The sequence below is a fragment of the Oncorhynchus clarkii genome, unplaced genomic scaffold (assembly GCF_045791955.1).
Source record: "Oncorhynchus clarkii lewisi isolate Uvic-CL-2024 unplaced genomic scaffold, UVic_Ocla_1.0 unplaced_contig_5316_pilon_pilon, whole genome shotgun sequence".
Lineage (NCBI taxonomy): Eukaryota > Metazoa > Chordata > Actinopteri > Salmoniformes > Salmonidae > Oncorhynchus > Oncorhynchus clarkii.
This window is the reverse complement of record NW_027259089.1, coordinates 2,601-14,015: the sequence shown is the minus strand read 5'-3', so window position 1 is coordinate 14,015 and position 11,415 is coordinate 2,601. Positions and strand designations below refer to the sequence as shown.

The following is an 11,415-nucleotide window of genomic DNA, read 5'->3' as shown; positions in this document are numbered from 1 at the left end:
ATGTCATAAGTACTACCTGTCAGTGAGTTGAGACCCGGGTACAATTGATTTTAAAATAGTTTGACCAGCCAGATCATACCGCCTGAGGTAGTCAGGAAAGTGATCACAATGAGTATTTAACTTGCCTACCACTGCCTAACGGTGGGCACAGATTACAGACATCAAGACAGTTACATTAGCCCCAGGTACAAATGAAGCCAGTGAAAAGCTTGTGAGAATAAAGGACACATGTTCAGTAATATTGGTGTGACATTTATTAATGTACACGAGGCAACTAGTATAGTCTTCCTGCCCCTTCATTTAAGTCAGACCAACAACCACAGTTCAGAAATTGTTTAAGGCTTCAGCACCATCTACACAGGTTTACAATGGTCATTGAAGTTGATTAGGCGGTTGGAGGAAAACAGCACGACCTGATGAAGATATCCCAGAAGCCTTGCACATCTTCAGGCTCCCCAGGAAGACATCCTGCAAGACAAATCGTCAGAAGGGTAGCCTAGTGGTTAGAGAGTTGGACTAGTAACCGAAAGGTTGCAAGTACAAATAACCGAGCTGACAATGTACCAATCTGTCGTTCTGCCCCTGAACAGTGGGTTGTCATCGAAAATAAGAATTTGTTCTTAACTGACTTGTCTAGTTAGATAAAGGTCAAATAAAATACAAATTCTAGTTCCCAGTCATGTGCACATATACAAACCTCACATTCAGTCACAGGTGTAAGCCACATCCAAGTACTTATAGGTTCCGACACAGGGGTCACCGAACACAGAGTTGGACACCTTGACGATACACTGGCGCTCTCCATCACACCTGTGTGTCAACAGGTAGAGGTTAACACCACAGCCAATGACTTCCTACAGGTACTGAAACCTTCAGTGTGCATTTACCTTTCTGCCATTGTGCTGGTGGTGGATTGGCTGAGACAGTTGGTGTTTTTGAGTTGTTTATGTGGGCGCCCAATGGAACACACATCGTGTTGACGACGACCATAGTTGGCACGCTGAATACGGATCTCACCTCGATCTGAGGAAGAGAAAGGACAAACCTGGGTGTTGGTGTGGGCTAGTGACTAATATACACAGCACCACATGATTAAACTGTACGGTAGTGTTGACCAGCTTACCACATAGTAGTTGCGAATCAGAGCCTTCACATATGATGCTGCTTACTGCAAAGAGAACACAGGAGTTACACCACTGGCCAGACACATTAATTAAGACATACATTAACCTGGTGAAGTGTCAGTGATGGGCACTAACATACCTTAAGGGAACATTTCGGCATTTCGTGTATGATCAGTGAGAAAGTCCATATTGCAAATGTACGGTCCCTTACTAGACGTCCAAAATCGTTTGTAAAATTCGCGGTCGGCGTCGGGCCGTGCGGTAGGGCCAGACCTACCGGGAAGTCATCAAATGAACTTTGTCGGACATTCGGTTTCCGTTTTATAAAATAAACAAGTTTTGGACCGTTTTTCCGCTATCCCGGAATTTCCCACAAGAGGGCATACGGAATCATATGGCAATTTGGCAAAACATCACGAATCACGACGGGGCCTTATCTCGAAAACGGAAAATATTTCGAAGCCGAAACTCGGTGAGCGTAGGTTTGGCATAATGGGCAGTTGGCCCCGAACAAGATGGTGTCTAGGCCTCGACGGTTTTTGAGTTATGGCCGTTTTTCTGGGATTAAAGGTCCTAAATGGAAATAGAGAAATTATTTTTCCACTTCAGGTCAAAGTCAAGGAGCCTCCGGTGTCAATAAAAAAAGAACCAGCCATTTATCTATCGTCATTTAAGAGAAACGGAACAATGACAACTTGGCAATGGTCACAAATAGGCGTTTTTTTTTTTCAACGGTTACAGATCCAGTTGCAGGGTGTTCATACGAATCTTTTTAAAGTGTGCTGCGGAGCTCTGCGAGATTTCTGTGATTTTCTATGATTTTCTGAAATAACACACACATACTAAACCCTCCGTAAATAACTCAGTTGTTAACGTAAAGACTTAAAACTCAGGATTCTGTAACAGCATACCCCAATGAGGATATGTGGTGATTTATAGCTTCCTGTGCCAACCGGAAGTGCCATAATTGGTGTCTCAGGGGCTGTTTCAAAGGGTTAAAAAAGTCTGATCTGTCCAAAACTTCATATATGTGATTAGGCAACCCCCATGAACTGTAAATCAGTCATTTTTCCCCAAAAAATTCAAAGGAAAAAAAAATCACACTAAAACACAACTTGAATGGAGGGACGTATTGGGGTGCGTAGAGACAGACAGTGGCTGCAATAGTTAGCTTTGTTCGAGCTAAAAAAGAACCGTCAGACCTAGAGTTCCGAAACTTTAGAAACCTGTTCTAGACCTCCGGTCGATGGTGCGTGGTGAGTTACGTGGCTCTAGACGGTTCTCGGACCGAGAAACAGCCTCGTACATTTGCAATACCTTCAATTCATTTTGACCATTACAAAAATGACGACGTTTAGAAAAGTCTCAGAGACGCAAGGCTAGGTGCATTGAAACCGGCTCGGCCCATAGAGACGGACCCCAACGTTTCTGTCCGATAGCTCGTTCAAGGACCCCGTAGGAAGGCATGGAAAAAAGTGGATTTTCAGCACCAATTAGGGTTTTTCTCGGACGCCAAATGACCTATCGAGCCGAAACTCGGGATTCGGGGTCGCCTCACATAGGACTTCACATAATGTCCGAACTGGACCCGCAGCTAGAACGTAACTATGTGTTTTACCTTTTTATTATGTTTTAAACTAAAGGCGCTGTGAATTATGGGACTGCTCTGACATATGTGATAGTTGGCTTCTAAATGAGTAGTAAAAAGTGGGTTTGGTGTCATAATGACATCTAATTGACTGATGGACACTGACTTGCTAGTTGACTTTTGTGCATTTGCAATATGTTTAAACGGAGAGGGACCATCACCAAAATGTCATTCTGAAATCAACACAAAAAATGGCATCACCATAGTCTCCAGACTGTGCTGAGTTCAACGAGCTATCCCGCTTGACCGTAGCTCGCTCGGTCTAAGCGCAACGACCATTAGAAAAGTAGGCCCAAAATGAAGCCTGCCCCACAATGTCATTTGCTTTTGAGTGACAGTGAGAGAACCGTTAGGGTGAGAAGAAAAATTCCACCACATGAATGTTCCTAAGGTCCTCCCGATCTGTACAAGCCTAACCTTGACCGTGTGGCATTAACCCTTAAGAGTAAAACAGTGTTTTTTGATCTCACAGATTACAGTGTCATCTCTCCCCATAGGAATACATTGCCTGCACCCCTAATTTCAACCTGAAGTCTATATGGGTTATGAATGCCGTATGAACCTGTCTTCGGTACCAGTCCATCAGGCCACTATGAGGTCTACCTGTGTTGATTCTGAGCTTCCTGGACCAACCGGAAGTGGTTAAAATGCCCCTAAAAGTGTTTACCCATACCCTGCCTGCAGTTTGACAGACATAGTGCATTCAACCCTGTGTAAATCAGTCAGTTCTTAACGTAAGGACTTAAAACTCAGGATTCTGTAACACCATACCCCAATGGGGATATGTGTTGATTTATAGCTTCCTGTGCCAACCGGAAGTGCCATAACTGGTGTCTCAGGGGCTGTTTCGAGGGGTTAAAAAAGTCTGATCTTTCCAAAACTTCACATGTGTGATTAGGCAACCCCCATGAACTGTAAATCAGTCATTTTTCCCAAAAAAAATCAAAGGAAAAAAAAATCACACTAAAACACACCTTGGATGGAGGGACGTATTGGGGTGCGTAGAGACAGACAGTGGCTGCAATAGTTAGCTTTGTTGGAGCTAAAAAAGAACCGTCAGACCTAGAGTTCCGAAACTTTAGAAACCTGTTCTAGACCTCCGGTTGATGGTGCGTGATGAGTTACGTGGCTCTAGACGGTTCTCGGACCGAGAAACAGCCTCGTACATTTGCAATACCTTCAATTCATTTTGACCATTACGAAAATGACGACGTTTAGAAAAGTCTCAGAGACGCAAGGCTAGGTGCATTGAAACCGGCTCGGCCCATAGAGACGGACCCCGACGTGCCTGTCCGATAGCTCGTTCAAGGACCCCGTAGCAAGGCATGGAAAAAAGTGGATTTTCAGCACCAATTAGGGTTTTTCTCGGACACCAAATGACCTATCGAGCCGAAACTCGGGATTCGGGGTCGCCTCACATAGGCCTTCACATAATGTCCGAACTGGACCCGCAGCTAGAACGTAACTATGTGTTTTACCTTTTTATTATGTTTTAAACCGAAGGCGCTGTGAATTATGGGACTGCTCTGACATATGTGATAGTTGGCTACTAAATGAGTAGGAAAAAGTGGGTTTGGTGTCAATTGATATCCATTTGGTGTCATAATGACATCTAATTGACTGATGGACACTGACTTGCTAGTTGACTTTTGTACATTTGCAATATGTTTAAACGGAGAGGGACCATCACCAAAATGGCATTCTGAAATCAACACAAAAAATGGCATCACCATAGTCTCCAGACTGTGCCGAGTTCAAGGAGACGCCCCGCTTGACCGTAGCTCGTTCTGAGTGCAGCAAACTTGAAAAAAAGAAGGCCCAAAATGAAGCCTGCACCACAATGTCATTTGATTTTGGGTGGCAGTGAGAGAACCGTTAGGGTGAGAAGCACAATTCCACCACATGAATGTTCCTAAGGTCCTCCCGATCTGAACAAGCCTAACCTTGACCGTGTGGCATTAACCCTTCACAGTAAAACAGGGTTTTTTGATCTCACAGATTACAGTGACATCTCTCCCCATAGGAATACATTGCCTGCACCACAAAATTCAACCTGAAGCCTATATGGGTTATGAATGCCGTATGAACCTGTCTTCGGTACCAGTCCATCAGGCCACTATGAGATCTACCTGTGTCGAATCTAAGCTTCCTGGAGCAACCGGAAGTGGTTAAAATGCCCCTAAAAGTGTTTACCCATACACTGCCTGCAGTTTGATAGACATAGTGCATTCAACCCTGTGTAGATCAGTCAATTCTTAACGTAAAGACTTAAAACTCGGGATTCTGTAAGTGGCTATGTAAATCAAGACATGTGTTTACTTATAGCTTCCTGTGCCAACCGGAAGTGCCTTTAATTGGGTCACACTCTCTGTTTCGAAGGGTTAAAAAAGTCACATCTCTCCAAAACTTCATATGTGTGACTAGGTAACCCTTCTGAACTGTAAATCAGTCATTAATCCCAACAGATGTCAAAGAAAAGCTCCCTCACACACACACAGGAAGGATGGAGTGATAAAGTGCGGTGCTTAAAGACACAGAGAGCAGGAAATGGCATTACCATAATCCCTAGGCCGTACCGAGTTCAGCGAGATATCCCGCTTGACCGTAGCTCGCTCGGTCTAGGCGCAGCGAGCATTAGAATAGTAGGCCCAAAATGAAGCCTGCACCACAATGTCATTTGCTTTTGGGTGACAGTGAGAGAACCGTTAGAGTGAGAAGAAAAATTGCACCACATGAATGTTCCTAAGGTCCTCCCGATCTGAACAAGCCTAACCTTGACCGTGTGGCATTAACCCTTAACAGTAAAACAGTGTTTTTTGATCTCACAGATTACAGTGTCATCTCTCCCCATAGGAATACATTGCCTGCACCCCTAATTTCAACCTGAGGCCTATGTGGGTTATGAATGCCGTATGAACCTGTCTTCGGTACCAGTCCATCAGGCCACTATGAGGTCTACCTGTGTTGATTCTAAGCTTCCTGGACCAACCGGAAGTGGTTAAAATGCCCCTAAAAGTGTTTACCCATACACTGCATGCAGTTTGATAGACATAGTGCATTCAACCCTGTGTAGATCAGTCAATTCTTAACGTAAGGACTTAAAACTCAGGATTCTGTAACAGCATACCCCAATGAGGATATGTGTTGATTTATAACTTCCTGTGCCAACCGGAAGTGCCATAATTGGTGTCTTAGGGGCTGTTTCGAAGGGTTAAAAAAGTCTGATCTTTCCAAAACTTCATATGTGTGATTAGGCAACCCCCATGAACTGTAAATCAGTCATTTTTCCCAAAAAAATTCAAAGGAAAAAAAAATCACACTAAAACACAACTTGGAAGGAGGGACGTATTGGGGTGCGTAGAGACAGACAGTGGCTCCAATAGTTAGCTTTGTTGGAGCTAAAAAAGAACCGTCGGACCTAGAGTTCCGAAACTTTAGAAACCTGTTCTAGACCTCCCGTAGATGGTGCGTGGTGAGTTACGTGGCTCTAGAAGGTTCTCGGACCGAGAAACAGCCTCGTACATTTGAAATAACTTCAATTCATTTTTGCATCACGAAAATGACGACATTTAGAAATGTCCCAGAGTCGCAAGACTAGGTGCATTGCAAACGTCTCGGCCCATATAGACAGACCCCAACGTTTCTGTCCAATAGCTCATTCAAGGACCCCGTAGCAAGTCATGGAAAATAGTGGATTTTCAGCACCAATTAGGGTTTTTCTCGGACACCAAATGACCTATCGAGCCGAAACTTGGGATTCGGGGTCGCCTCAGCTAGGCCAACACATAACATAAGAAATGGACCCGCAGCTAGAACGTAACTACGTGTTTTATGGTTTTTTTATGGTTTGAACCGAAGGGGTTGTGAATTTTGGGCCAGCTCTGAAGTATGTAATAGTTGGCTACTAAACGAGTTGGAAAAAGTGGGTTTGGTGTCAGTTTGTATCAGTTTGGTGGTCAGAATGATATCTAATTGACTGATGGACTCTTGTCCACTTGACTCTTGTACATTTGCAATATGATCCTATAGTGAAAAAACGTCACCAAAAGCGACATTCTGAAATCAACCCAAACGAGCGATTGAGATGACCCAGAATCACTGCAAAGCCATCCCGAGTTCATCGGGCCAGTCAATTTCACATTCCTGCAAGATTTTTATAGCATGACAAATTCGTGATGGTACCTGCCCATTGAAACATATTGCAAATGCACAGTGACTTTGAAAAAGTAAGGAAACATAAACAAAAAAAATCCAAAATTTTTATTTTTGGGTGACCAGTTGCACGTGCATTTGCAATATGATTCTATAGTGAAAAAACATATTGCAAATGCACAGTGACTTTGAAAAAGTAAGGAAAAATAAACAAAAAAAATCTAAAATTTTTTTTGGGGGATGACCAGTTGCACGTGCATTTGCAATATGATTCTATAGTGAAAAAACATATTGCAAATGCACAGTGACTTTGAAAAAGTAAGGAAACATAAACAAAAAAAATCTAAATTTTTTTGGGGGGGATGACCAGTTGCATGTGCATTTGCAATATGATTCTATAGTGAAAAAACATATTGCAAATGCACAGTGACTTTGAAAAAGTAAGGAAACATAAACAAAAAAAATCTAAAATTTTTTTGGGGGGATGACCAGTTGCATGTGCATTTGCAATATGATTCTATAGTGAAAAAACATATTGCAAATGCACAGTGACTTTGAAAAAGTAAGGAAAAATAAACAAAAAAAATCTAAATTTTTTTGGGGGGATGACCAGTTGCACGTGCATTTGCAATATGATTCTATAGTGAAAAAACATATTGCAAATGCACAGTGACTTTGAAAAAGTAAGGAAACATAAACAAAAAAAATCTAAACATTTTTTTTTGGGTGAGCAGTTGCACGTGCATTTGCAATATGATTCTATAGTGAAAAAACATCACCAAAAGCGACATTCTGAAATCAACCCAAACGAGCGATTGAGATGACCCAGAATCACTGCAAAGCCATCCCGAGTTCATCGGGCCAGTCAATTTCACATTCCTGCAGGATTTTTATAGCATGACAAATTCGTGATGGTACCTGCCCATTAAAACATATTGCAAATGCACAGTGACTTTGAAAAAGTAAGGAAACATAGAATCAAATTATTTTTTTTTGGGTTACCAGTTGCACATTTCAGATCACCAGTTGCACATTTCAGATCACCAGTTGCACATTTCAGATCACCAGTTGCACATTTCAGATCACCAGTTGCACGGAGGAAAATCGTTACTTTTGACTTTGACTTTTGACTTCCTATGAAATCATATTCCAAATGGAGAAAACATATGCCTTATGCACTAGTAAAAAAAAAAAAAAAATGATAATAAAGTATGACTAAAGTATGTTGATAAAGTTCTTATACATGTGTAATTGACATAAAAATTGAAAGAATTTTGAAAAACGGTCCAGAAAGCACTTTAAGGATGTGTGAAGTTTTTTACCAAATTTTGACATTTTTGACTTTTGACTTTTGACTTCCTATGAAATCATATTGCAAATGGACAAAACATATGCCTTATGCGCATGTAATTAAAAAAAAAAAAATTTGATATCAAAATTGGACAAAAGTATATTCATACAGTTCTTACACATGTGTAATTGACAAAAAAAGCGAAAGAAATTCGAAAAAAGGCCCAGAAAGCACTTTTTTAAGGGGTAAAAAGTTTTTGAAAAAAATCATTTTTTCAAAATTTTTCTTTTGGATGTTGACTTGGGTTGCATTTCCAATATGAAAAACCCAGGTGGAGCGCACTCGCCCCCTGTTGGATTTTTGAGGTGTTACAATTGGCAATTGCCATATGGCATTTGCCATATACTTTGCACGAATCAACGCCGCTTTGGGTGGTATTGGACATCGTGTACATGGTTTGTCCAATGCCAATATTTTGACATTCATTTTTGTACAAATCAGGGGGGTATTCCCTTACAGGGAATGTTGATTTCAGGTGCTTTTTTTAAAAGTAATTATAAACTTGTTAGCATGAACCATTGTACAAAAAGTTAGGCGCGTCATCTTCCACCGTTACCTTTTAGTTTCACTTCCTTATGAGCAGTTCTCAAAATGCTAACAGGTTAAGCAAACTGGCTGGCTAGACCTAAACTGGTGAAAAAATAAAGTTGACCAGTTACACCTAATCTGTATTTCTATGCAGTTTGTGCCAGCTGTCAGATTGGCTATAAACCCTACACAACTGTGGGAGTTGCGCTAGCTAGTTACCGTTCACTGAAACATGGTAAACCAGATTAAGTGCACAAGCATCAAATAAGCTTGAGACACTTCCATTCCATGTTCTTGCTGGCTAATTGAGCTAGATATGGCAATTTAACAAGGAACAGCAGCAGCATATGAGACAAGTCAAAAAAAGTTACTGCAAAAAGGGTCAATGCAGATAGTCGGGTAGTCTTTCAGCAGTTATGGCTTGGGGGAAGTAGAAGCCTTTCAGGGTCCTGTTGGTTCCAGACTTGGTGCAGCCGTACCATTTGCTATGGAGTAACAGAGACCAGTATAACTTGGGTTGCGCGAGTCATTGACAATGTAGGGCCTGCCGACACACGTGGTGTCGAAATCCTGATGCAGGGAGCGCGGCCTCTGATGTACTAGGCCGTACACGATACCCTCTGTAGCACCTTGTGGTCAGATGCCATACCTAGTGGTGATGCAGCCAGTCAAAGAGCTCTCAAAGGTGTAGAATTCAGGATCGGAGGGTTGATACCAATCCTTTTAGCCTCCTGGCAGGGAGGGGCTCGGCCATCCATTTCCTGTAGTCCACTACCAGTTCCTATGGCATCTTGGCACCACTCTGGTCTCTGACCTCCCTATAGGCTACTCAAACTAAACAAGTTGCATATCCACAGCTTGCTAGGGTTAGTTAGCAGGTGAGGGTGGTTTACACTTGGAGAAACAAACGTTAACAAGCTGGTACTATATGGGAACCAACCCATTATATTCCTTTTCTAGCAATCAGCTGAGCTTACTTTTTTTACAAGATTAAAAGTGGGTAGGAGAATTAAACAATATCCCAACATGCCACAGTCATACCAACACTAAGTCAAATATGGATATCGGTGCCCACCACTAAATATTATTAGCACACATTCAGAGACTGACTTGTTTCTTGCTGCTGGACACAGGAGTATTTGGTGTCCAGGTACTTATAAGTCCCGACACAGGGGTCTCCAAAAACGAAATTGGATGCAGGGACAATACACTCGCTCTTCCCACCGCATCTGTGTGATTCAAAGACAGGTTGAGGTCATGAGTTCATACAGGTAAACACAACAAGTTCCAGCACATTTCTGCCCTCTTGCTGGTGGTTGTTTACACTACAGCCAAGGAGTTACAGGTTCTAGTACCTTTCTGCCATCTTGCTGGTGGAGGATTGGCTGAGGCAGTTGGTGTCGGTGAGTTGGTTATCAGGGCGCCCAATAGAACACACATTGTGTTGACGACGACCGTAGTTCGCACGCTTGATATGGATCTTACCTCCATCTGAGGGAGATGGAGAACAGTGAGGCACGAAGGAGAGCCAAGTATGGGTCTCTGGTGTGGGCTAGTGACGCTAATCTACAGTATAAACGATCATATGTGGTCAGTGAGTATACTGTTCAGCAGTGTGGACTAGCTTACCACATTGCAGTAAAGCATCAGAGCCTTCACACGTGATGCTGATTGCTGCCAGGACAAATAAACAGGAATTACACACCACTCACATTAGCTTGGTTAAGTAGTATCATCATTATTACATACAGTACCTCCATCTGTTAGTGTGCAGCAAGCTGTAGCCAGCACTGAAACAACATCACACAGCTACATCAGTAACATTCAACATCATATGCACTTGGACCATGAAGCTACAACTCAGCATTGGTCTCTATACTCAAGCATTTCAGTTATATTAAGTGTATTATAGTCAAATTCAGCATTTGGTCTCATATTCCATGCTTTGAATACCTTTTTGCCCAAAAGGAACTGAATGTCCCTCAAATCTTATTACATGTACTTCTTTTTACTCACAAACATTGTAATATATATTTAAATTCTAATCTGCATCAGATGCAGATTTTGTATACTCACATGTGGCCACCGTCAGTCTCAAAATGCACATGATGCCAGGTACAGGAGTGGTACTAACAGAGAAAATGCAACTGATGATAACAAGCTCCAATACACCTGGTATTTATGTTATGTGACATCTCTTAATTTACCCAGGTGTATCTATTTGTCTCCAGGTGCACCTCATTGCAATTAGGGGCCGGCGTTTTTCCGGTCAAAACCTGGCTATTGAGTCAGTCTCATGGAGTTAGATAGAGGACTCTAGATGGATGGAATCCATGTAGGCATGAACATTGCCACTGAGGGCTTCCAGCAAAGTAGCCATCTAGGTGGAGCTTCTTCGTTAATGAAGAATCACACGGGCCACTTTCAGTCGTAAAAAACCTTTGAGCATTGCAGATATACATTTCATGAATAGAGACAACGTATTTCCTTAATAATCTCCATGTCGGGGAGACATATTTGTTCAATATAGCATATTTTTATCTGAACCTTCCAAAAGGTTGCATCCTGCCTAACGCTCCCCATTTTTCAATCCGGGTTATTAGGAGGGATCA

General features: G+C 42.1%; 1 protein-coding gene across 1 annotated transcript; it reads right to left on the bottom strand.

Moving 5' to 3' along the window:
- Positions 1-704: 704 nt before the first annotated feature.
- Positions 705-10,910, bottom strand: LOC139399506 (L-rhamnose-binding lectin CSL3-like). The gene is made up of 8 exons (XM_071144899.1): positions 10,880-10,910; positions 10,558-10,593; positions 10,433-10,477; positions 10,159-10,294; positions 9,914-10,032; positions 1,124-1,168; positions 888-1,023; positions 705-810 (listed from the first exon to the last, which is right to left on the bottom strand). The coding sequence occupies exons 1-8, from the start codon at positions 10,908-10,910 to the stop codon at positions 705-707; spliced, it is 654 nt and encodes a 217-aa protein (XP_071001000.1).
- Positions 10,911-11,415: the final 505 nt, after the last annotated feature.